The 25,788-nt window shown below is 52.9% G+C and overlaps 1 protein-coding gene across 5 annotated transcripts in view; it reads left to right on the forward strand.

Annotated features, from left to right (window-relative positions):
* The first annotated feature begins 4,549 nt into the window (after nt 1–4,549).
* The window catches only part of PKD1 (polycystin 1, transient receptor potential channel interacting), a 43,977-nt gene continuing 22,738 nt past the window's right edge, over nt 4,550–25,788 (forward strand). For 2 of the 5 annotated variants that reach the window (XM_016136553.2, XM_016136555.2), the window contains exons 1-13: nt 4,752–4,957; nt 18,489–18,560; nt 18,679–18,750; nt 19,008–19,177; nt 19,459–20,130; nt 20,252–20,435; nt 21,306–21,526; nt 21,862–21,977; nt 22,406–22,532; nt 22,861–23,099; nt 23,684–24,439; nt 25,264–25,395; nt 25,591–25,766. In XM_016136553.2, the coding sequence (XP_015992039.2) occupies nt 4,752–4,957; nt 18,489–18,560; nt 18,679–18,750; nt 19,008–19,177; nt 19,459–20,130; nt 20,252–20,435; nt 21,306–21,526; nt 21,862–21,977; nt 22,406–22,532; nt 22,861–23,099; nt 23,684–24,439; nt 25,264–25,395; nt 25,591–25,766 (3,143 nt within the window). Of the gene's footprint in view, nt 4,958–18,488; nt 18,561–18,678; nt 18,751–19,007; nt 19,178–19,458; nt 20,131–20,251; nt 20,436–21,305; nt 21,527–21,861; nt 21,978–22,405; nt 22,533–22,860; nt 23,100–23,683; nt 24,440–25,263; nt 25,396–25,499; nt 25,509–25,590; nt 25,767–25,788 lie in introns of all 5 variants that reach the window. The other 3 variants (XM_016136554.2, XM_016136552.2, XM_016136556.2) reach the window with 3 other exon arrangements.

Consider the following 25,788-nt stretch of genomic DNA (forward strand, 5'->3'; position numbering starts at 1 on the left):
AAAGTCTGAGCACTGACTGATGCTGGAGTGGGCCAAGTGCTTCAATTGCATTGTCTTTTCTTTTTCTTAATTATAAAAATAGTGTATGATTTCTGCTGGGATATCAACAACATAAAAGGTAAAGGCTAGAATAAAAGTTCTCGTACTCCTCAGATCTTATCCTTCAGGGGTAACCACTGTTAGGTTTGGTAATGGCACTGTATCAGTTTCTTATTGCTGCTGTGACAAATTTCCATGAACAGTGGCACAAAACGACCCAAATTTATTATCCTACACTTGGAAGGCTAGAAGTGTGAAATGAGTCTTATGGGCCTAAAGTCAATATGTCTGGAAAGCTGGTTTCTTCTGGGAGTCTCAGGGGAGAGTCCTTGCCTCTTTAGCTTCTGGTAGCTTCCAGCTTTCCTTGGCTCATGGTCGCACCACTCCAATTTCCATTTCCATAATTCCCTAGTCATCTCTTTTTCTGCTGTCAAATCTCTTTTTTACATCTAGGGCCTGCCTGGATACCCCCCTATCTCAACGTCTTTAATTTAATCACACCCGTAAGGGTCCTTTTGCCATATAAGGTGAAATTCACAGGTTCTGGGGATTAGGACCCAGATATCTTTGGGATCTATTATTCATCTTATGCAGCACTATTTGAGTTTCTAGCTGGGAATTTTGTTTGAAACAAGGATTCCGTGGCTGAAGCAGACCTAAAAATCACTGGACTATGGATTTCTTTTTCTGTGCTATCTTTGACCAATTTGTTTAAGGTATCCAAATTAGGCTACTAAATACATTCCATATTTATGCATAAATATGCATAAAATACATTGAGATGTGACCCTTGTTTTCTGAGTATAAGATCACAATTATTTGATCTTTCCATATTTGATAGGATTTCCCCAGAAGAAGATCTGGATTAAGTATGTTTTCCTGGCATGGTTCCAATATGTTTTCAAGTCCTTCTTTTATTATGGGTCTGTTTGGGTCTTTTATTTCTCCTTGAGTCAATTTTTATAGTTTGTATTGTTCTAATATATAATTATCTTATCTGGATTTCCAAAGTTAGACAGTTGCACGTAATTTTCTCTTGTGATTTTTAACTTTTACTTCTGTGAACAAACCTTTGTTCTTAATCTTAATGATTGATGTTTTATTTTAATCTCTTTCAGTCACACTAGCCAGAAGGTTCATTTTTTTTAAAATCTTAATAGTCTGATATATTAAAAATAGCTCTTGATGTTATTAATCAATTCTATTCTATCTTTTTAAAATAACTGATTTAGTTTTCTAATTTTCTTCTACTTTGTTTTAGTTTATTTTTTAGTTGTTCATCTAGAATGTTGACATAGTTTATATAGTAGTTTGATTTTTTTATGCTTAATAATAAAAAGTGACATCAATTTCTCTTCGTGTATGACTTTGCCTCGCACAAGTTTAGTAAAATGTATGCTCATTACTACTCATTTCTATAAAATCTGATTTTAATTTTGATTTTTTTGACCCAAGAGTTATTTAAAAGAGGGTATTTCAATTTCTAGAAGGTGAGATTTTTAAAAGTTAGCTTTATTGAGGCATCGTTTATGTACCATAATTTACCAATTTTAACTATACATTTTGGTGAATTTGGACAAATATACAGTCATTTAAACATCACCATACTCATGATACAAAACATTTTTCCCACCCCCAAATTCCCTCTTGTCCCTTTGCAGTAACTCCCTCCCCCAATCTCTAGTCTCTAGCTACCACTGACTTGCCTTTTACCACTTTAAGTGGTTAGATATTAAAGAAACAGTTTTTTTCTGGTGCCAACAGTGAAAAACTGTTTCATTCATGAAATTTCAGATGTTTAGTTCAATGGTAATGTTGATTATACAGTCACTGAAAAAAAAACAGTTTTATTGAGGTTTGATTGACATCCAATATATGCACATATTCAAAGTGTACAATTTGGTAAGTTTTGACATATGTATACACCCATAAAACCATCACTAGTCAATATAATGAAGATATCTATCACTTTCATATTTAACTTTCAATTACCTGGATTGTCAGGATATCCAGCCTTGTCCCAAAATCCCCTGCAGACCTCTCTCAGGCAGCTAGCTACTCAGGTGGGAATCCCAGGGCTAGGGGGAGCTCGGAGCAGCCTCAGTCGTGGGCAGATTGCAAGATGCAGTGCGGTGAGCCAGTGAATGGACTCAGAGCACCTCTAGGGGGCGGTGCTGTTTAAGGCCACTCGCCTAATCATTTCCCCTGATCATGCCAACATATTGTAACATAATAAGGAATTTAACTGTGCTATTCAAATCCTCTATATCTTTACTGACTTTTAAAAAATTGCTTCATTTTTAAGATTCAAAGAAAGGTGTAATAAAATCTCCCACAATGATCTTGTGAATCTCTAACAGTTTAGCTTTGCATGTTGATGTTCCTTTCTTGAGAAAACACGGTTCATTATATATTGTACATGGCTTGTACCTTTAATTAGTGCAAAGAAGGGGAAGTTCTAGTCTCATTTATTATATTTTGTTTAAAGTTCTATTTTTTTTTTTAAATTAACCTCTATGTCTTCATTTTTCTTTCTCCTTAGTCTCAGATTTCTGGGCTGTCTTAGCTGTATTCTTGTAAACAGCATTTACCTGGATTTAGTGTGTTTTCATATTATACGAATCCTTGTTCTTTAACAGGAGAATTTAACTCATTCACATTTATTATGATCACCCATATGCTTGGTCTTATTTTGTGTGTTCTGATTAATATGCTGGTCCATTGATTCCTTTTTAAATCATTTCCTGGGCCAATTAGGTTTTCTTGTTTCTCCCCATCCTCATAGTTTCCCCCTTTATTTTATGAGAATAAGTATCATTAAATTAATAAAAACCTTAACATCTATATTTTATCAAGAATCAAACATTTCTCCAATGTTCCCATCCCTGAATCAAACAAGATCTTTGGAAAATTTATTTTCTCTTTTCACCAGAGTTTGTTGAAATAGTCTAAAATTTCATTTTCAGATAATTAATTTTTTCTTTAAACATACGTATTTTCTATTTCAAAAATCCTCTTCAAACAATTGCAGTTACTCTACAACCACTTTCAAACAATTATTTAGACTTGATTAATCTTTTCCTCATTTTGAACCACTTTTTCTTATGGGTGTATCTTGCCTCATCTTGAGTCTTTGAATTTATTATTTTGTCATTGAATTTAAAAGCTTGGGTTTGGAGTATAATCCAAGTACTGGCTTTTACTTGCTGTGTGACCTGGCAAATTTCTTAGCCTTTCTGTAGCTTAGTTATTTCATTTAATAAAGGGAATAATAGTAGTACCCACATCCTAGAATTGTGAAAACTCAATGTAATTAGGCAATGAATGAATAAATGGGGAAATGAAGGCTGTGGGTTTCCCTCTCCTGTCTCTCAAGAAGCTCTCACCACTAGTCCTCCCCGAACCCCATGATGGAACAATTTTATTATTTCTTCATTATTTTAAAAGTTGCGATATAATTCACATATCATAAAATCCACCTTTTTAAGAGCATAATTCAGTGATTTTTTTTTTAAAAAGTATATTTACAAGGCTGTGCCACCATGACTGCTAATTCCAGAGCATCATCATTCCAAAAAGAAAACCCACTCCCATTAGTAATCACTCCCCATCCCCCTCACTCCTGGAGCCACTAATCTACTTCCTGTCTTTATAGATTTGCCTGCTTTGGACAATTTCTATAAATAGTAATATGTAGTCTTGTGTGGGGCTTCTAGCATGTTTTTGGAGTTCATCCATGTTGTTTGGCGCGGACTCTTAACCACGGGCATGTTAGTTTTCTAATTAAATCCTGCAAATACAGAGGAACACAAGCTCTCTCTGCAGAGCCAAGCACGGAGTACTTCGAGGCCGCGGAAGGAAAGAGTGAACATGCGGCGCCCCGCGAGCCGAGAGCACTCCTGTCCTCTGCCTTCATGCAGGTGGCTGCCGGACGTTGCGCTTCACTGACCTAGGTGAAGCCCACCATGGACTTCATCCTCGTTGACAGAGGGACTAGCAGTCACACCTCGCCTGCGCTCCAGCGGAACCCTCTGAGAGGACGCGATGTGTATTTATTGAGCGACTACTATTGTACGCCAGGCGCACAGAAGTGCTGGGAGTGGATGAGCGCGCGTAGCAGGCGCCCGGAGATCTCCAGCTGCGGTGGTTACTAGTGCTGGTGTTCTCAGGGCTGTGACTGTGGTGACTGCGTAGGTCTCCGAGGTTCGGACGCCGCGGGGAACTGAGGCGAGCGCGCGCAGCCCGAGCAGGCAGAGCGCCTCAGGACGCCCGCCCCTCGCGCCCACCCGCGCAGCAGCCACAGTAGAGAGAGGAGGGGCAGAGCCTCAAGACACCACACCCCCGGTGCCCCTCCCTTGCCGCGCCCGACACGGTGGCGCAGGCGGAGCCTGAGGACGCCACCTCTCCCAGACTCTGTGGCGTAGGGGGCGGGACCTGAGGACGTCCCGCCCCGTCCCGCCCCTCCCCGCCGCGCGGGGAGGAGGAGGAGCCGGCGGCGGCCCGCACTGCTGCGAGAGCGCGCGAGCGGGCGGCCGTGGACCTGGAACGCGGCCGGGCCCGAGCGCCGAGCGAGCGTCGCACAGGCAGACAGGCCGCGGCCGCCCCTAAATCCTGCCCCGCGCCCCACCATGCAGTCCATGGGCCCCTCCTGAGCCGCGGTCGCCGGCGCCGGGCGGGCTCCGGGCTGGGGCCATGCGCGCGCTGCCCTAACGATGCCGCCCGCCCGCCTGGCGCTCGCCCTGGGCCTGGGCCTGTGGCTCGGGGCGCTGGCGGGGATACCCGGGCGCGGCTGCGGGCCCTGTGCACCCCCTTGCCTCTGCGGTCCAGCGCCCGGCGCAGCCTGCCGCGTCAACTGCTCTGGCCGCGGATTGCGGACGCTCGGGCCCGCGCTGCGCATCCCCGCAGACGCCACCGCACTGTGAGTATCCTGCCGCTGGGCGACGCGGGCCGGGCGGTTGTCATGGCGCCAGGCGGGCGGGTGGACTGAGGGGCTGTGGGGACCTGGCGGGGCGCAGGGCGTGGGGAGGCCTCACCGCGTCTGCACCCTCGTGGGAGAGGCCCCGCCGGGCAGTACGCCGGCCTGGCGGGCCTCGCAGGGCGTGGGCGCGTCCCAGGCCTCTAGAAGGGGAAACGGAGTGCCGGCCAGGCCTCTCCCAGGGCGAAGCTCCAGCGTTGTGAGGTCCGCCCGACTAAATAAGGAAAACTTGAGACCATGGCCGGCTGTCAGCCCGCCTAGCATGGACAGAGAGAAACAACAATCCCGGTTTCTGTGAAAGCAGAGACATCCCACTCGGTGGGGCTCTGCAAACGTGAGCTGATAGGGGGCCTGTGGCAGCGTGCGGGGGCGGGGTAGGGCGGTCTCTGAAGGGAGACTGCAAACATTTAAACTCTAATTAGAGACTAATAGGATGCAGCCTGGCTTGATGATCCCCTGCACATGGGAGTCCAGGAGAAGGAAGCCAGGAGGTGAAGAGCTCTGTGTGGGATGGCAGAGAAGGCTTCTCAGTAGAGGTGACTGGACAAGGGTTGATGGATATTTAAGAATTGGTCTGAAACTTAAGGACCGGCAAGAAGGTGCGTCCAAGGGAATGGAGAAGGGAATCATGTGTACAACGACCTGGAGGCTAGACTTGGTGGTGTGTAGATGTAGGGAACACCTCAAGTGTAGCAGCTGCAGGGGAAATATGAGGGATTTGGGGCACAGTGGGAGGTGTGCATGGGTCCCGAAGAGTCTCAGGTGTCCTGTCTAGGGCTCTGATGTTTTCCTGGGAACAGTGAGTGAACAGGGTTGCCACAGAGGGGTTTAAAACGCTGAAGAGCTGTTGTCAGGTTTGAATTTTGGAAGTAGTAATAAGATCCTTTATGGAGAGCTTTCCTTGAGTGAGGTACTGTGCCTAACTCTGGTTGTGGTCATCATGCTTAACTCTCTCTGTGACTCTGAGGTGGAGGTACGGTGAAGATCCTCATTTTACAGATGAGAAAACTGAGATGCAGGTGATGTAACTTGTTCAAGCACAAGTACCAAATAGCAGCTGGTTGTACATGGTAGAACTGATTTTGTCTGTGAGGTGCCCAGGACCCAGAGTTGGAATGAGAAAAGTGCTGGGGACTGAGATTTGCAGACAGTTGTCTCTGGGACTAGGGGCAGGCTCAGGGCTTCTTAATCCACATCCCTCTGGCCCCATTTGGATTTCTTGGGCACTTCCAGGCACCTAAGGCAGAACTCCATCTCTTCCTGGCCAGACTGTTAAATCTGGAGGTGGGCCCTGGCATTCAGTTTTGTAACATTGTTCCCTGAGTGACTCCAGTATGTGGCCACTTTTAATTAGGGGCCCAGTGGTCAGTGTTCAGGTGAATTTGGATGTTGGGGGTGGGGTGAGGTAGGGGTGGGTGCTTCTCCTGAGTGCTCTGGATATTCTTGGGGCTTTGCTGGGTGGACTTGGGGTTGGGAGAAAAGCAGGTTCTCCAGGGTCAGCCAGGAGCGATGTAGACCACTCTGGACCTATTGTCTTGCTTCTTGATCACTGAAGCATTTGCCATCTCGGTTGTGTCAGTGGAGATGAGCCTCCTGTCTGTCACTAGCACTCCTATAATTATGTTAGACACACCCCACCCCTTGTTTCTTGATGCTGTGGTAGGGTTACCTCTGTCCTTGGTGGGCTGGGAGCCCCTGGGATTTAGGCCTAGCTCTTGCTGGTTAGTCTCAGGTGGCTTCCAGAAGCTGTCCAGGGAATAAACAATGCCAGTAGGTCTGAGGCCTGCAGCAGGGCTCAGGCAGCTCTTGGAGACAGTGATGGAGCCCGAGCCTATTACCTTGCATGTGTCCTCTTAGGCTCTGCTCCTGGGTTTTGGAAGTCCTGAGATCTGGCAGCCTGGCCTAGCTTGAACTGGCAGGATTGCCAGGGTTGTTGGCCCCTCTGAGTGTGCATCGAGACCCTGGGAGGCAAGTGGATAGTGAGTAGAGAAGACTCCATGTTCTCCACACCTCAGAGCTACTTCTGAAATTTCCAGAAAGCTGGGGGTGAAGACCTATGAGAAACTGGGTCTTTGGGTGCAGATGGTAAGGCCCTCACTGGTTCCTCATCTGTACTCTATGGGCTACCTGGGCCATTCTGCCTATCAACCCTGCATATTCCCTCCTCAGGGAGAGGGAAATAGGTGAGTCTTCTCCAAGGGAGAATGGCTGAGCTTAGAGAAGCTAGGGAGTCTTCTGGGTGAGAGTGTGCATGTGCAGGGGATCTAGCAGTTTCCTCGAGGGCCTTGGGCCTAGTACCTCTGTCATCAGTGTCTTGCAACCACCCCTCCATTTGAGACCCTTTGGCCAGCCTGAGGTGGTACAAGACAGCCATGTTTAGACCTGGGAGGGAAGCTGGTCTATGGGAGGATTCCAGGTTCCCAGACCCCACTCTTTCTTGGGTTAACTGATGCTGCAGGGGGTTGGCAGCCTGAAAATTGTGACTTTTTAAAAAGCTTTATTATGGAGAATTTGAACATATACAGAAGCGAGCAGAATAGTGTGAACCTCACAGACCCACCACCCTGTTGCCCTGTTGCTTGTCCTGCCCCTCTACCCCCACCCATTTTTGAACTAAATTCCAGCATCTTATTCTTTGATCTATCAGCACTTTGGAGTGTATGGCAACACCATGATCGTACCTACAACACCCTAATCTCATTACATGTCTAGTGTGTTCAAATTTTTGGTTGTCTCAGATTTTTTGTTTTTTGTTTTTGTTGTTTTTTTTTTTTAGGAAGTTTGGATTAGGATTCAAATAAGGTCCACACAATACAATTAATTGGCGTCTTTTAAATCTCTGTTGGTGTATAGGCTTCCCCTTCATCTCTTTTTTTTCCTCATGCAGTTTGTTAAAGGGATAGGGTTGCATTTCTGTGTCACCTCCATGGTGTCATCCAATGTGTCCCTCTGCCCTCTGTGTTTCTTGTAGATTGACAGTTGGGTCCATGGCTCCATTGTGGGGCAAGTCATATTTCAAGTGTTCCAGAGTCACTTGTGGCCAGTGGCTACTGTATTGCATAGGACAGCACAGAGATAGAATATTTGTCACTGCAGAAAGTTCTTAGTTCTTAAAGTGGTTCTCCAGGTGTGGTCTGTTGATCAGTTAGTTTCAGGTGAGGGTGATTTTGGCTGACCACATCTCAGGTGTTGTGTACTGCTAATTTTGGCCAGAGGCCCATACTGGGTTTTATGTACTGTCTCATGCATATGTTGAGTCTGAGTCTAGGCTTGGAACAGGGACTCAATAGGGACTTGGTTCACTGATTAAGATATTGGGCCCCTTAAGGTCTTCTGTTGGCTGAGAGTAGTCAGGGCCTTGCCCTTCCTTGCCTTTGTCCCTAAATAATAGGAGAGTGGGGAGGATATTGAGGGAGGGACAGACCCCTGGGCTTGGCCTGGGCCTGGTGTGTGCATAATATGCTAGACCTCAGGTGCCACATGCATTGTTGCCTTAAGGGCTGGGCTGGCCACAGAGGAGCCCTAGGGCCCTTCCGTGAGCCCTTGGCATTTGGAGGCCTGACCACTGTATGCTGGTCCTGTGCTTGGGATCTTCAAGGCCCACCTTTCTGAGGCTTCAGTTATCACTGGGGAGCCGTTGTTAAACCAAAGACACAGATGATGGGGCAGGGGCCATTTTGGAGGGGCTGCCCAGAAGGACCCCACTGTAAGTGACATTGAAACCATGATTCAGTGTTTGCATAGGAGTCATCCAAGGGCTGGGGAGAGTTTCCCAGATAGAAGGGACAGCCTGGCAGAGTCTCAGATAGAGGGATAGGAGGTGGGGACAGCATTGAATGATTCAGGAAAGAGTGGTGCTTGGCGTTTTCTAGAAAGAAACTGGCTGCTACTTGAAGATAGTGGGTACTGGGAGGACTCGGGCATCCAGCACACTCAGCTGGCCTCACTTTCAAGTTCCTTGAGCTGCACACAAGGCTGGCACTTGAGAATTCAGACTAAAAATGCGCATGTAATGTTAGTTTCCTGATGAGACACGGAATGCAAATTTGCCAGAACTGTGGACAGGAAGGTACATAAGCCTTCTGTATGTGGTCCTCCACACGGGGACTGCAGGGTGGAGAACATGTGCAGATCATCTATCTGATGAGGGACTTGTAGCCAGAATATATAAAATACTCTCATGACTCTGCTAAAAAGACAAATGCTCCAATTAAAAAATGGACAAAGGATCTGAACAGATATAGCCTCAAAAAAGATATGACCAATCAGCACATGAAAAGATGTTTAATGGCCAGCTTTCAGGGAAATGCAAATCAAACCACAATGAGATACCATTTCATATCCACTGGTATGGTGATCACCAAGAAGATAGACAATAATGGGTGCTGGTGAGGATGTGGAGAAATTGGAACCCTCCTCTGTTGCTGATGTTGAACCCGGAATGGGCCCTTTGGAAAACAGTCTGGAAATTCCTCAGATGATTAAACATAGGATTCAGCAATTCTGTTTCCAGGTGTCTACCTAAGAGAAATGAAATATATGTCCACACAAAAACTTGGATACAAACATTCTTAACAGCATTATTTATGGTAGCCAAATGTGGAAACGATGCAAGTATCCATCAGCAGATGAGTAAACAGAATGCAATCTATTTATATAGTGGAATATTACTCAGCTGTAAAAAGGAATGGAGTACTGACACATGCTACAATCATGGATGAGTCTTACAAACTTGATGCTAAGTGAAAGAAGCCAGAAACAAAGGCCACATATCGAATTACTTTTCTGATATGCAATGTCCAGAATGGGGAAATTCATGGAGAAATCTAGAAAGCAGGCCAGTGTTGTCTACAGCTGGGGTGAGGGATGGGTTTGAGGGGATGATGGTCAAGGAGCGTGGGGTTTTTGTTTGGAGTGATGGAAATGTTGAATTAGATAGTGGTGATGGTTGCACAACCTTGAGAATATGCTAAAAGCCACTGAATTGTATACTTTTGAAGGGTGAACTTTATAGTATGTGAATTATGTCTGAATTAAAAGAACAAATCTCTGAGGAAAATACCTAGGGGGGTGGCCCCCTCCCCACCACTGCCTCATCCTCTCCCTCCATGGTTGCCAAGTGCCAGGCTCCGTGCTAGGCCCCTTCTGCTCTTAGTCTTAGGGTGCCTCACACAATGCTGTGGGGTTGGCACCACTTTTGGGCCCATTATACAGAACAGGATACTGAGACTCCTGGAGATTGAGTCATTTCCTAGAGTCACATGGCTGGCAAGTTGCAGCAGAGAGGTGATTTCATCAGCATGTGCTGGGGCATATCCTAGCAACTGCATGCAGTGGCCTGGGGTACAGCACCAGCAACCTGGCTTGTAAAACCATAGAGAGGTAGCAATGGGGGTGTCTATCCCCAAGTAAGACTGGGTAGGCTCTAGACTCAGGCCCCAGATGCTTGCTCATCCCTGTCATACTCTTCCTAACAGCTTTTGCGCACTTTCCTCTGCCGTTTCTGTTCTGGTCCTTCCTCCTGACTTCCTGTCTGATTCAAGGAGGGAGGTATGGGAGCCCAGGAGTAGGGGACTCAGGTCCTGGGTCAGACAGGTTCACATCTCAGTCTTGTACTTTCTTTATGACTTTGGCCAAGTTTCCTCACCTATGAAATGGGTACCATGAGTGGATGTGCTTTATGGGTGTGGGGTTTCAGAGGTGATGGTGTATGGTGCTGAGGTGGCTCTCCCCCATCATGTTCTCAGAGCTCATCACCTTGTCCCCAGGTACTGGTCACCAGGAGAGATGGCTCCTAACGACCTGCTGTGCTGCACAGCAGACGGGACAGGAAAGCCTGAGGAGAAATGCCCCAGGCTAGTGCACACCTGCCAGTGATTGTTACTGAGACCAAACACCGAAGCAGACAGGAGAAGCACAGTCTGAGCAGGCAGACGCCTGCACACCCCTTAGCACCCAGTCAGGGAGACCCCACGTCCAGAAGCCATCCGGTCTGATTTCAGAGGTGCCTTCAACACAGGACCACACGGCTGTCTGGATTCATCATGCCTGAAACATTCCTTTTGTGTTTTTATCTCAGTTTTAAGTGTTTGTGTTTTTGATGCATTCAAGTAGGAATATGTAACACAGTGGAGTTATGAGGTATGAACACAGTGCTGTGAGCTCTCGTGTGTACCTTGTTCTTGACATGGCACCCTTGAAGCCTGTGAGCATGCAGGCTGCTCAGTGCCCCCGTAGCACATCGGCCCTGCTGCCACCTCAGCTGTCGCACAAATGGCACATCTTTGTGATTTCACTGGGGGAACTAACTGGTGCAGGTGCTTTCAGAGAAGGTGCACTTGGTGCCCACCAGACTGTTTCTCCTACCTGATTCTCTGCTGGCTCATCCTGTAGTTCTGGCTCCCCTACCCCACCGCCCCACAGGCTAGAGGCCAGGGTGTCATTTTGTAGGCTTTCTATTGGGGTCTCCTTTTCTCTCCATAGGCCATGCCCTGGGTCCACCTCTGACAACTGGCTGGGATGGGCAGTGCTGCCAGATATGATCCCATCTGGAACTCCTCCCAGCTGCCCCTGTGCCACATGGGTAGGGAGAGTGGAGACCCTAGCCCCAGAGGGAGACCCTGGCTGAGGTTTGGTTTCCAGTAAAGAAGCCATTTTGGATGGAGATACAGGTTTTCTTTTCTGGAACATTGTGTGGTGGCCTGCGCCAATAGCGAGAACCCAGTGAGCCCAGCCCAATGTGCATTCTGGAATTAAAACATCCTGTTTCTCCTGCCACTGTCTGGGGTGAGCAGCATCGGGGCTCAGGCACACTGGGCCTGGCCCTGAGTACTGAGTGCCTGCATCTCGAGCTGGCCAAGGCGGTGGAGCTTCCATGGGGTGGGCCGCGTGAGGCGGGGGTGCTGCTGAGTGAAAGGCAGCTGGAAAATGCAGCTCACGTCCTTTTCCCGGAACACCTCGTTCTTTATGGCTTGGCAGCGGTCTCTGCTAAGGGGCCCAGTGGTGCCCAGCTGCTGATGCCAGTGAGGGGGCTGCATTTGGGAGCCAAGGTGGGTAGGGCTCTTTCTCTCCCTGAGGTACCCTGTGGGCTCAGGCCTGGCAAAGTGTGGCGACCCTGATTTTAACAGCTCCCATGCCCTGAAGGCATAGAACCCACTCCTGTAGCCCGTGGGGCCACCCGAGACAGGGCAGAGCCAGCTTTTCCTTCTTGTCGAGGAAGGAGAAGGATGGCCAGGGCTCAGGACAAGGCTAATAGCACTGGTAACTCCAGGGGCTTGTGCCTCCAAATTACCCTGTAGCCCTGACATCAGGCTGGGTCATGCCATTGGCCATGCCCAGCAGCAAGTGGGTACTGGGATTGCTGGCTACACTGGACTGATACTTCTTCCCCTGGAAAGCCAGAGGCCCTGTGCCATCTCCCTGCCAGAGGAGGGAAAGCCCCAGCTGCCTTTCTCCTTTACTCTTCAGATTTTGAGGAGGCAAAAGTGGGGTTGAGGAGGGCGACCTCCCTGAACCTCAGCATTCCCATCTGTCGAGGGGGTGGGACAGCCTCTGCCCTGGCTGGCTGTGACAGAGTTCAGAGGGACATATCAGCTGAGTGCAGTACCCTGGGGCTCCCAAGTACTGATCCTTTTCCTCCCTTTACCTTATAAGGGAGGTCCCAAATCTCTAGCTGCAGGTGGAAAGGTAAGCTGGGCCCCTCTCCTGAGTGGGCCTCCTCCTTCCCAGACCTTGGCCCCCACCCTGGTCTGTTAATGCCCCCATGGTAGCTGATCTCAGAACACCCACCCTCAGGGCCAGGCTATGGAGTATACCCCTAGTTTCATCTCTGCCTGAGGCTCTTCTCCCTGCTCTGGCTTGTGGTCCCAGGGGCATCCTAGGCAGGCAGACAGGCATAGTCAACGCATCAGATACCCAAGTTTCATCCTGGTGACAGTTCAGTTGTGGGATGGCAAAGCTCCATGCGGGAGCCCCACAAAATGCCGTATGAAATGGGTACCTCCTGCTGGTCCAGTGCCCTGGGGCCTGGAGCTTGTGGAGGGACATCTTGCTTCTCATTCCTTGGGCCCTAGTTTGGAGTCAGGTTGGGGTGTCTTGGGCATCGATCTGAGGTGGTTCTGGTGGGCCCTCCCTGCTGCTTTTCCCTGGCAGGCCTGCATCCTGCCCACCTCCCCAGCTCATCTCCGCATGTTTTTCTTCAAATCAGCTCTCTCCAAAACTTGAATTTATTAATTTAAACGTCATCATTTCCGGCCTTGGAAGCTAGCCTCACTCTCCATAAATAGAAGGGAATGAAAACAGAATGAGGTTATTACACTCAAACTGGTGCGGGTGCTGAGCTCCTGGCCGCCTGTCCCTGGCGCTGAAAGAAGCCATTAGTGAGGTTGTGAGCTGGCAAGTGGTGATACTTGTCAGGCCTTAGGGCCAAGGTGTTGGAAGGGGTACCCTGAGGGGCCCGAGACTAGCATTGTGGCCTCTCTTCCCTTCTGCCTGGGTCTGGCTTTCTAGGGGGCATCTTAGGTATCCCCCTTGCTGGACCAAGGGGAAACTATTTTTCCTAAGAGCCTGTGGGGCCTCCAGGGAAAGGACAGACTGGTTCAGCTCACAGCAGCAGGGCCCACTGAGGCTGCATTTTCAGGAGCCAGGAGGACTGGAGGTGGAGGTGGAGAGTCCTGGGCCCTGGATGGGGAGTGGGATGCCTGCCACCCGCTGCGCGGTCCTGTCAGAGGGAGGAGACAGCTGCTGGATTGGGAGGAGCAGGTTACATAACATGTGCAGGCGGCCCCTCCAGAGCTCATTCTCAAGCTCTGTTTCCAGTGAGGCGGCCAGCATCGGGGTGGGGGTGCTAGGCTGGGGCCTGGCACTGGCCCCCGTCGCTGACCATATGCGTCTGGAATGTGCAGATGTTTCCTTGGGGGCTCCAGCTGGCCCCCAGACCCCGCCCAGCATTTGGACTGGGGAGTGGGCACCCAGGCCACTCTCCTGCTTGGCAGAAGAGGAAACAGGCGGCTTTGGACTGCAGAACAGGGTCCTGGCTTGTCTGGGGGCTCTGTTTCCTCAGCTATGCCCAAGGAATATTCCAGACCTGCTGTCTCCAGGTTTTTCTCTTTGGCCTCCACCTCTAACACCAACTCACATTTATAGTCTCAGCCCTCTTCCATCTTGCCCTGCTGGAGCCCTGAGACTCCTGTCCTCTCCCCTCCCCTCCCCTCCCTTCCATCCCCTCTTCATAGCATGGGATGTAAGCAGGGGCAGAGCTCTGTGTGGGGAGGGTAGAGGGAGCTGCCTTTGTCCATCAGGTAGGGGGCCCCCAGTACCTTATCTTGGGCACCTTCAGCTTGGCGGTAGAAGCAGGCATCCCCCTGCCTCAGCTCTTGTTTGCATCAGGAAAATCAGAGCCAGAGGCACAGGGATGCGCTGTTGGGTACCTGAGCCCTGAGTTCAAGGATGAAGGCCCAAGGAAGGCTGGTGCCCTCCCCTTGAGAATGTTTGATCTGGAAAGCAGGGGGAGTTGGGACTACCCCTGCATGGGGATAGACTGGGCTTTCCAATGATTATTGGGCACCGTGGGGGTCGGAGAAGGACAGCTCAGGTTGTGAGGTGGACCAGGGGTCTCCTCTCTTCTCCTAACACACTTGCCTCTCTCCAAACAGAAAAGGGGACAGTAGAGGACTGAGCTGGGTGTGAGAGCCCATATATCTGACCATAGGGGTCATGTCTAGTGCTACAGACAGTGAGACCCCTCCTAGCCCTATCCCCAGTTCCTTGGAAGGTGACATGTGTCTTGTGCTGTCATGGTTGTGTGCCTGTCCCCAGGTCACCCCTTCTTCCCAGGCCCAGCAGGCCTGACCTCTTCAGCCTTGGTCTGGGAGGAGGGGGTTCCCTGGAAGTTACTGGCTTGAGCTTTGCAGGTATCTGGGGAGGGGGGATGTTCAGCCGTCCTAGCGGGTGGGCCCTGCTTGGCCCAGGACCTCTCAGGGTGCTGTCCAACCAGGCTGCTGGCTCTCTTTTTGTGTGACTGGCAGCTTAACTGCTTGGCCAGCCTCTGCCCACTGTGCGGGCTCCTGTAGGTTGCTCTTTGGGCCTGCTGTGTCCTCTCCACCCCCGAGTGTGGGGGCAGGACTTCAGACTATGATGATGTCACCTGGGGGGGTGCAGAGGAAGCCCGAGGGGCTGGAGGGGATATGAGGCTGGCCTGTGGCCACCTTGGCGTTCCCCCAGAACAGTGATGGCAAAAACAGATGGAGATGTGGAAAGTGGCTGTTCAGGGCTTCAGAGCTATGGAGCTGGATGAGGACTCCACCCATGTCCCCTTCCAGCAACTCCGCCTCCTAGTGACTCCCCCTCCAGTGACCTCTCCAGTGTCCTCTCTGGCCCCCATCCCTCCCAGCATACACTGTTACCCCATGCAGATGTTCCTGCACAAGGGGGAAGTTGTGGGGCTTGTGTCGTGGCCCCTGGCTCTGCCCTCTGGGGAGGGGGGTAGTTTTGCCAGCAGGATTCCCGAGGCTCATTGTCATATGCTTTGCACCATGGGCCAGCTAGGACCAGGTAGTATTGGAGAAAAGGGGCTCGGGGGCTTGGCATACAGGGAGCATTTGGGCAGCACATGTGGGGAAATCTTGATGGGGCTGCTGGGCTAGGCAGAGCCAGACAGAGGGCTAAACTGGTTCAAGGCTATGCTGGAGCCAAGGGCCAATGAGCCTGTTTGTGTCTCGCTAGGCAGGTGGTTGCTGGCCAAGTAGCTGGGACACTTAGGGTGACCTGCCCCCATCCCACCCTGGTTTCTCAGGCACCACAGGTGGCATCCAGCAGCTGCCACTCATGATGAATTTTTCAGAAAACAGATGTAGAAAAACATTTTAGGGATTTTTCTTTCTTCTATTCGAGGCCTGGGCTGGGAAGCTCTTCCTGGCACCTTTAGCCTGTGTCTCATGCCTGCACTCACGCTTGTGCTGCCATTCTGTCCCCCCAAGGCCATCTCTCTGGATCATCATACTCCCCAAGGCTGTTGCTTCTTGGTTCCTGCAGCCCTATTCTCAGAGGCACAGATTCTACTACTGTCCTTAATTCAGCCACTGGGAATTTACTTACTTAGGTGTAACTGAACTCCAGGATGTCATTGACCAAGGAATAGGACTCTGGCTGCTTTTTCTTGGTCCAGCTTGTCCCATCCCTCCCCGGGGATAGTATGGACATGCCAGCATTCTAGCTGTGGACACTGTTGTGTGCAGCAGTGAAGGGCCTTGGCCTGTGCTGAGAGAGACCACATGTTCCTTCTTTTTTAAAGCGGGCATCACTCCTCCTCGCCCTATCCCTGGTGTCTGGGAAGATGACATGAGTCTTGTCACCTCCCAGTGCTTCCTCCACTTCATAGGACCCCAGTCCAGTCTTGTAGAGTTCTCACCACCACTGGGAGGACCCACCCACCCCCTTTTCTGCCAGCTCGTCTAATAATGTTTGAGGTTCTACTAGCAGACCCTCTTGTGGAGCCCCTGATTTACTAGTGGACTGTAGTCTTGCTCGCTTGCCGCCCACATCCTCCTCCTGAGGCTGCCTGTGGCCTGCCTCCCCAGGCAGGCTGAGGCCAGCATCCGCTGAGCACTCCATGTCCACATGCCGTCCGCTCAGCACTGAGTCCCCCAATGGTTGCTGCACTTTGGAGAGAGAGAACTGGCTCCCAGGATTTGGCTGACTGCGCCCATAGTCCACCTCCTCACACCCCCTTAGTGGAAGACACAAGGGGACAGGAACCCCTCTAGGCTTGTCTTCCCACATTGGTCACTCGAAGGCCAGTGATACCCTTCTAAAAGTCCCTCAGGTGCTCCCTGCCTATGTTGGGAGCCAGGACAGTAGGAGCAGCCTAGCTGAGGTACAGCCCCCAGCCCCTGACCTTGGCAGGTAGTTAGTATTTGTGGGTGTTGGTCACCATGAGGCCCCTTGTGGTCAGCAGGTCTCCAAGGAGGAGCAGTGGTCAGGGGCTGGGGTGGGGGTAATTTCCTGAGCCTGGTTCCAAGGTGGTCCTGGACATCATGAGCTGGGTAGAAGGACTGTGCCATGGATTTCAGCCTGCCAAACCCTGGGGCCTTATCTCCCCCGGCCCCCCATGTCCTTGGGGCCTGCATGTGTGGAGGCCCAGGGGCCTAGCTCAGTGCCTTGGCTCCCAGGAGGTCCCCGTTTCATACCAGCCTGTTCTTAGTAAGTTCCTGCTATGTTCGGAGTAGGCTGGAGAAAGCAAGGCCTGTTCCAGAGAGTGACGAATGGGAGCTGGGCTTCAGGACACCCCCCACCCCCACCCCAGTGCTCCCCAATCTGGACTACCATGGGAGCTCAGATAGGAGGAGCAGGTGCAAGAGATGGGGGTTTGGACCAGGCCGCAGCTGGGATTGGGGGGAAAGGCTGAGTATTTTAGGAGCTGAGTTGGCAGGCCTGGAGGTATTGGTAGACCTCTGGTATCTGCATGACTGGGTGGTCATTGATGATGGGAAGACAGGGCTGGTGAGAGGAGGTATTCTGGGACATCAGAAGACAAGTAGTGACCTCTAGAAGGGCAGAGGCTTGTGGATGGGAGGCCCAGGCCTCATCTATTTGGAAACTATTGTGGCGGGGTATACAGACTTAGAGCCTGAGGAGTGGACAAGGAGGGTGGGGTGGGTCAGGTTACTGGAAGTGTTTACCAAGTCAGGGTGGTCTAAGAATCGGTAGATGGTCAGGGGCGACTGTGACTTCTACTTCTGGGCCAGGTGGGAAAATAGGTTTGTTGGCTAAAGAACGTGTCCTCGACGTGTCAGTCCTGTCTCTCCCTCTCCAGATTCTTGCAGGGTAACTGTTTCATTGCTTTCATTGGCTAGTCCATCCACTCCAACACATGCAGCACAATTTCAGTGTCAATCAATGTTTCAACCTTTCTCTGAGGTTCTTGCCCAGTTATGCTTCCCATGGCACCCATACGTTATCTAGTTGGCCATGTGGGGGTTTTTTTCATGTGTTAATCTTGAGGTTTAATATGTCATCATCGCTATGATACGGGGTCGTCCACAGGGTCCTCCTTCCTGTTATTCAGGGACATTCAGAGCTCCCTTGCCCCCAGCTGGCAGCAGCTGGGCCCTTGTCCCAGGAGACACCCCCCTGGGCTATCCTGGTGTGTTCTAAACCCTGTGTGGAGGCGGGGGAAGTCTTCCCTTTGTGGTGTGGACTGGTCCTGCTTGGCCAGGGGGCAGGGGACAGAGCAGGGCCGTGGCTCTGCAGAGAGGGGAATGGGACGGGGCATGAGTGGGGGCCCCAGCCCTCTCCTGCTTCTGTTTCCCCAGATGAGAGTTCATTCCGATTCCCCACTCTGGCCCTGGGAATAGGGACCTCCAAGAATGGGAGGCCATAGCGCGGGGATGCTGGGAAGCATCTGGGATGAGCCTGTAGTCGGCTTTGTGCCCTGCCTAGGGCTCTAGTACCGACCTGTGACTGCTTTGCTCCTCAGGGATGTTTCCCACAATCTGCTTCGGGCACTGGATGTTGGGCTCCTGGCGAACCTCTCGGCACTGACAGAGCTGTGAGTGTACTCTTCAGCACAGCTGTGGGATTCCGATGGATGGGCACGTGGCAGCTACTTGTCACCATTGTGGTTATTGGGGCATCCCTCAGATCCTGGCAAATCCCCTTTCTTCCAGGGACATAAGCAACAACAGGATTTCTACATTAGAAGAAGGAACATTTGCTAATTTATTTAATTTAAGTGAAATGTAAGTTGCATTGTTTTTGGTGGGTGTCAGTGGCTGGGCCTGTGGCCCTCCCAACAATCTTCTGCCTTCCTGTCCTGGCCTTTTATACCTGTTCCCTAGTTTGAGACCAGATCCTGGGTCATTTGCTTGCCTGCTGGAGCAGGGCCCGGCAAGCTGCCACAGGGGTAGTAGGAGGCTGTACCTGTCAGGGGGTTCAGGCCTAGTCCTGCACACCTGCCCTGCCATCCGCTGAGCTCCTGGCCCTGCTTCTCCTACAGAAACCTGAGCGGGAACCCGTTGGAGTGTGACTGTGGACTGGCATGGCTGCCGCGCTGGGCAGAGGAGCAGCAGGTTCGTGTGGTGCAGCCTGAGGCGGCCACATGCGCGGGGCCTGGCCCCCTGGCTGGCCGGCCCCTTCTCCAAGTCCCCTTGTCTGGTAGTGGCTGTGGTGAGTATGGGTGTGGCAGAGCCAGCTTGGTCCTTCCCTGCAGGCAGTTCAGCCAAGGAGGGACCCCACAGGCGCTCAGGAATCGCCAGTCTGGGATCAGGGGTGGGGGGCGGGGTGTAGTCGATGGGAACTTAGGGAACAGATGCACTGGCAAATAATTACAGGGCAGAGACAGACTGATTGGGTAGGGGTCAGGAAGGCCCTCTGGACCTGGGGGACAGTGTGGGAGGTGATTTGGGATTTAGAATGGGAGATGAGAGGCAGCCGTCTGTCTCTTCTAGGTGAGGACTATGTTGCCTGCCTCCCCAACAACAGCTTGGGCGCTATGGCGCTGGTGACCTTCTCAGCTGCCCATGAGGGCCCGCTGTTGCCCGAGGCCTGCAGCGCCTTCTGCTTTTCCTCTGGCCAGGACCTCGCAGCCCTCTCAGAGCGGGGCCACTGCCTGTGTGGGGTGGCCCAACCCCCCAACACCTCCTCCGCCTGCCTGCCCTTCTGCTCTGGTTCCCCGCTGCCCCATACCCCTGCCTGCAGGGGCCCCACCCTTCTCCAGAATGTCTTCCCTGCTTCCCCAGGGACCACCCTGGTGGGGCCCCAAGGACCCCTGGCCTCTGGCCAGCTAGCAGCCTTCCATGTCACTGCCTCACTGCCCATCAGCTCCACACACTGGGACTTCGGCGATGGCTCCCCCAAAGTGGACATCACTGGTCCAACTGCCACTCACCGCTATGTACTACCTGGGCACTATCAAGTGACAGCTGTGCTGACCCTGGGGGCTGGCTCAGCTAGGCTAGGGACAGAAGTGCAAGTGGAGGCAGCTCCTGCTGCCTTGGAGCTAGTATGTCCAGCCTCAGTGCACAGCGATGAGACCCTTAAGCTTGGTATCCGAAATCGTGGTGGCTCAGGCCTGGAGGCCACCTACAGCATTGTGGCCCTGAACGAGGAGCCGGCCCAAGGTGGGTGCCTCCCTGCCACTGGGCCTGAACCACCCTTTTTATTCATCACCCCAGGGTTGGGGGCAGGTGGGGCAGAGTGGGCACACATTGATGCCCCATCTCTCTGCCCGCCGGCCCCCAGTGGTGCATCCGCTGTGCCCCTCCGACACCGAGGTCTTCCCAGGAAATGGGCACTGTTACCGCCTGGTGGCGGAGAAGGCGGCCTGGCTGCAGGCGCAGGAGCAGTGCCGGGCCTGGGCCGGGGCCGCCCTAGCCATGGTGGACAGCCCTGCCATCCAGCACTTCTTGGTCTCCCGGGTCACCAGGTGCCTGCCCCCACCCCCAATAGGCTGAGAGGTTTGGAGGGATCCCCAGAACCCTGTCATGAGGAGAGGTGGGAGTGGCTGGAGAGGCCTCAGGACCTGCCATGGCTTTTGGGGGTGTGGTGGTGAAGGCCAGATCCTCATCCCTGTGTGGGAAGGGGTCAGTCAGACTGTGAAAGCATACCCTGTACATACTCAGTGTCAAGAAGGGGAAATTGAGGCCTGGAGTGGTCAAGGTCATTGCCCAGGGTCACCAGTTAGTGGGCAGTAGCTCGGTCCTATCACCTGGCTCTTAACACAGCACCTCATTTTTTTTTCCGTGTGCCTGTATCTGTCCCTCTTCTTCGGCCTGTCCCTGTCCATCACTTTCTTTCTGCCTATCCCTGTTCCTCTGTCTGTCTTTCTGCATGTCTCTATGTCTGTTCCTATCCATCCCTGTCCTCTTGCCTGTCCCTCTGTTCCTCTGTCTATCCCTGTATCCATCCCTTCCCATGTGTCTATAAGCCCTGTTTCTAGGAGGGTCTTTCTACCTTGGCAGAGGTGTGGGGAGTAGCCCGTTTGGGGGCTGATTTGTAGGTATCTTGGTTCCCAAATGCTACACCCAGGGCCTCCCCACAGGGCACAGTTGTGGGTCTGATCGAGGCAGAGCTTCCTTGGCTAGGCCCCTGGTTGTATGGTGTGGGCGTCTGGATGGGCACTAGGTCTTGCCAGGTCTTATCTCTGAGCCTTGGTTTGCCCATCCGGAAAGCAGAAACAGGGACAGAGCCCACTCGACAGGCTGCTGTGAGGAGCCTGCCCCCAGAGAGAGGGTGGGTAGAAAGGCACGCATCTTTAGGGAGCCCCCTGAGTTTCTACCCTCCCCACCATCTGCAGGAGCCTGGACGTGTGGATTGGCTTCTCGGCTGTGGAAGGCACTGAGGCAGGCACGTTGTCGCAGGGTGAGGCCTTCAGCCTGGAGAGTTGCCAGAACTGGTTGCCCGGGGAGCCACACCCCGCCACAGCAGAGCGCTGTGTGAGGCTTGGACCTGCTGGGCAGTGCAACACGGACCTGTGCTCAGCGTCACATAGCTATGTCTGTGAGCTGCGGCCTGGAGGTGCGATGGGGCCACTGGGGGGCTGGGGAGTGCCTTCTGCCCTGGACCAGGACAACTGCCCCCTCAAAAAACAGTCTCCTGGCTGCCCTGGAGCTCCTCCTACCCTTGGCTAGGACAGTGCCCCCTTTACCTCCCCCCAAGGCTCCTTAGCCAGTCAGTGTTCATTAGGTGTTTGCTGAGCACCTACTGTCTTCCTGAGCTGGGCTCGCACTGTAAGAAACAGGCAAAGGTGGAAGGAGTTGGGGGCTGCCGCCAGGTGGCACAACCCCGCCCTTGCCAGGACACTCTCCTCTTTGGCCGGGGACCAGTGCCTCACTGCACACTTGCCACCCCAGGGCCTGTGTGGGACTCGGAGAACTTCCTTGTGGGGGCGCCAAGTGGAGACCTGCAGGAACCCCTGAGACCCCTGGCTCAGCAGGAGGCGCTCTCAGCCCCCCAGGAGCTCGTCGAGGTAGGTTGGCCATGACCCTGCTTCAGGACATAGTCTGGAGATCATGCTTACCTTGGCTGCTGTGTGTCTCTTTTAAAAACAAACTGTTTTTTTTTTTTTCTGGGTCTCTTTAACATCCTTTGTGTCCAGTAGAGATGGTTTAGAAAATATGCTGTCTTGTGGGGAGGAAAAGCCCCCATCCCAGTATCCAGGAGAGCTCTGAGGCTCCTGAGTCTTTTCTCTCCATGTCTGATTTTTTTTTTTTTTTAAACTGTGCTGGGGGTCCCGCTGCACACAGATGGTTTTGACCTGACTTCTTCCTGAGTGAAACTCACGGGGGCCTCGTGAAGCCCCATCTTGTGGCTCCTTCCCCTCTTGGCCGACCGGGGCTGGGCCCAGGGTCTGTGGAACTGAGTTCCACCCCTCTCGCCCCACTCCCACTCCACCAGGCGATGGTGTTCCCTGGCCTAGGCCTGAACCACGAAGCCTTCCTCACTACTGCGGAGTTTGGGACTCAGGAACTTGGCCGGCCTGTCCAGATGCGTCTGCAGGTGTACCGACCTATAGGAGAAGCAGGTGGGACCCCATCCTGGTGGTGGGAGTTGGGAGACTTGGGTGTCCTCTCCATGCTATCATGTCTGCTGATCTCTTGGCCACTAGACTGGTCTCCAGCCTTAGGGTGGACAGGGTGAGATCCACAAAGACACAGACTTATGCTTGGGATCCCAAGGACAGATTAGATGGGGCCTCCCTGGGTGTGTGTGGTGGGGGGAGCAGTGTCGAGAGGGGTAGGGAAGTGATGGGGGCTGGGGACACTGCCTGGCAGGACCTCGTGTAGTAGTGGGCATCCCTGACTGTGGTCTGTTAGCAAATCAGGGCCCCAACACCCTTTCTTTCCTTGCAGGAGCCTCAGAAAATAGCAGCAAGCCCGAGAGTAGGTCCCTAAATAACAGGACTGAGCCAGCCCCTGCGTGCACGCCAGAGGGTCTCTGGTGCCCCAAATCCAACATCTGCCTGCCACTGGACAGCCCCTGCCACCTTCAGACCTGTGCCAATGGGTCCACATCAGGGCCATGGGCCTCCTACGTACTGTGGAGGGAGTTTCTCTTCTCTGTGCCTGCGGGTCCCCCTGCCCAGTACTCGGTGTGTGTCACTGGCCTGGGTGCCATGTTCCCCTCAGCCGCCCAAGATCTGGGTCTCCCCAAAAAACAAGCAAAATGCAGATTCTTATGCACAGCCCACCAGGCCTCCTGCCCAGTCCGTTGCCCACGTCTGGCCATGTCAGAGCCTTCGCTCATCTCCTAACATGAGACGCTCCCGCCCCAGGGCCTGTGTACTTATTGAGTGTGCTTTCTGAGGACTCCGTTCACCTCTCTTGGGATGGGTAGCTCCTTCCTGTCCTTCAGGTCTTGGCTATAGTGTTCCTCAGAAGTCCCTCCCTGTTTGGGAAAGCCCCATGCCTGCCTGCATCTTCTCCTCTGCCCCATGTGTATTCTATTTGAGGCTGTCCCTTCTGTCCCTAGCATGAGTGCCTGGGTGGGACCCCATGAAGCCTGGTGGAGTGTGATAGATGAGTGTTGAGACCCATGTTGGGGAGCAACTCTGGGTTACCCCGGGAGGATCCTGCCCACCCATTGGAGCCCCTGGCTCAGTGCTCCCCTACAGGTCCCTGACCAGTGGTGGTCCACTGTGAGGACCTGACACAGCCCCACCTCCCTCTCCTATAGGTTGCCTTCCGTGGCCAGGATGGCCCCCTCCTCCCTGGTGACCTCATAGGCTTGCAACATGATGCCGGCCCAGGCGCCCTCCTGCGCTGCACGCCAGCATTCGGCCACCCAGGCCCCAAGGCCTCATACCTCTCTACCAATGCCTCAGCCTGGCTGGCCTGCCTGCCCACCCAACTGGAGGCTGGCTGGGCTGGCCAGGCCTGTGCCCTGCGGCTGCTTACTGCCACAGAGAGGCTCACTCCTTTGCTGGGCGTGAGGCCCAACCCAGGGCTGCAGCGGCCGGGACACTATGAGGTCCGGGCCTCGGTGGGCAATAGTGTGTCCAGGCGCAACTTGTCCTGCAGCTTTGACGTGCTTTCTCCGGTGGCTGGGCTGCGGGTCATCTATCCCATCCCCCATGATGGCCTCTTCTACATGTCCACCAATGGCTCAACTTTGGTGCTCCAGGTGGACTCCGGTTCCAATGCCACAGCCACAGTGCGCTGGCCTGGGGACAATATCAGTGCACCCTTCGAGGCTACCTGCCCTGATTCAGTGGTTGCTCTGGTGCCCAGCTGTGCCAGTGAGGCCAACGACACCCTGTTCTCTGTGCTGACGCTGCCCAGGCTCAGTGAGGGCAAGCATTCAGTGGAGGTGGTGGTGGAGAACAGTGCCGGCCAGGCCAACCTCAGCCTGTGGGTGAAGGCGGAGGAGCCCATCTGTGGCCTCCGAGCCACTCCCAGCCCCGAGGCCCGCGTGCTGCAGGGTGTCCTGGTGGTGAGTGTGGCTGCAGGTCTGTCCAGACCCCTCCTGAGACAAGGTGTCTGTGCAGAGAGTGACCCCTCCCCAGTGAGAAAGGAACTTGGCTGCTAGGCCAAGGGGCTCAGTTACTGATCAGATCCTGTTAGTAGGCTCCTTAGACTGATCATTCATTTCTAAATTACTGAAAAGTCATCACTAGAACATTTCTTTTCACTCTCACATTTCATGAAATTGTCAAACTCTTCACCCACATCTGACCTCAACAAGCCTGGGTGTGTTTTCTGGGTTCCTGTTGTCTTCCCACCTGGCTAAAGTAAGCGCTTTTTGAGGTGGAGTCTGATGCCACCTGGGCCACTGTCCATGCCTTTCTGGGGAGGGGGCTGTTTCTGGCCTGGGGTGCCCACCCTGCACCATTTGCGCAGGGGCCTCTGGAAGGGCTGTTTCTGACAGTCCTGCTACTGTACAGTTTTGTCCCCTAGCTTCCCCTGGTGATGCAGGTAAACATCCAGCCATGAGTCTTTGTGAGACTTAAGTGCATTGCCAAATCACCCTGTGTAGTCCAACTAAGTGGTCCGGAAGGGGTGTCCAGACCCAGAGATGACAGGTGGGGAAACGTATAGAGAAGTCAAGGTGTGACTCAGTCCTGTACCATGTGGTTCTCTAGTCAAGAGTGAGCCCTGAGGCCCTCCTTCACCCCCATCACAGAGTCTCCAAATTCTGTTGCCGGAAGCCCATGGGGAGGCATGTCCAAGCAGGTAGAGATAGGCTCAGGGTAGAGTTAGTCTCCAAAGACCCTGGGCTGGGGCAGGGTTATAGCTGATGCTCTTTTCTTCTCGCAGAGGTATAGCCCCATGGTGGAGGCCGGCTCAGATGTGGTCTTCCGCTGGACCATCGATGATAAGCAGTCTTTGACCTTCCATAATGTGGTCTTCAATGTCATCTACCAGAGTGCTGCTGTCTTCAAGCTTTCGGTGCGTGGGGGGCTGAGGGAATGACGAGGGCAGGGTGGGGGTGGGGCAGACTTCTGGTGTTCACCTCTGCCCTCTGTTCTCCTTTGCTCCCGAGGACCCTGCAGCAGCCATGGGTGAGTGCAGGGTGGGGCTCTGCCCACACTGCCTTGCTACCCAGCTAGTTGGCAGCCTGTTCACTGCCACCTCTCTCCACAGCTGACGGCCACCAACCACGTCAGCAATGTCACTGTGAACTACAACGTCACTGTGGAGCGGATGCATAGGATGCGGGGCCTACAGGTGTCTGCAGTGCCAACCGTGCTGCCCCCCAATGCCACGCTGGCGGTCGCGGCCACTGTGCTGGTAGACTCGGCTGTGGAGGTGGCCTTTCTGTGAGTGTGCCAGGCCCAGACC

Source organism: Rousettus aegyptiacus, unplaced genomic scaffold (assembly GCF_014176215.1).
Source record: "Rousettus aegyptiacus isolate mRouAeg1 unplaced genomic scaffold, mRouAeg1.p scaffold_m13_p_8, whole genome shotgun sequence".
NCBI lineage: Eukaryota > Metazoa > Chordata > Mammalia > Chiroptera > Pteropodidae > Rousettus > Rousettus aegyptiacus.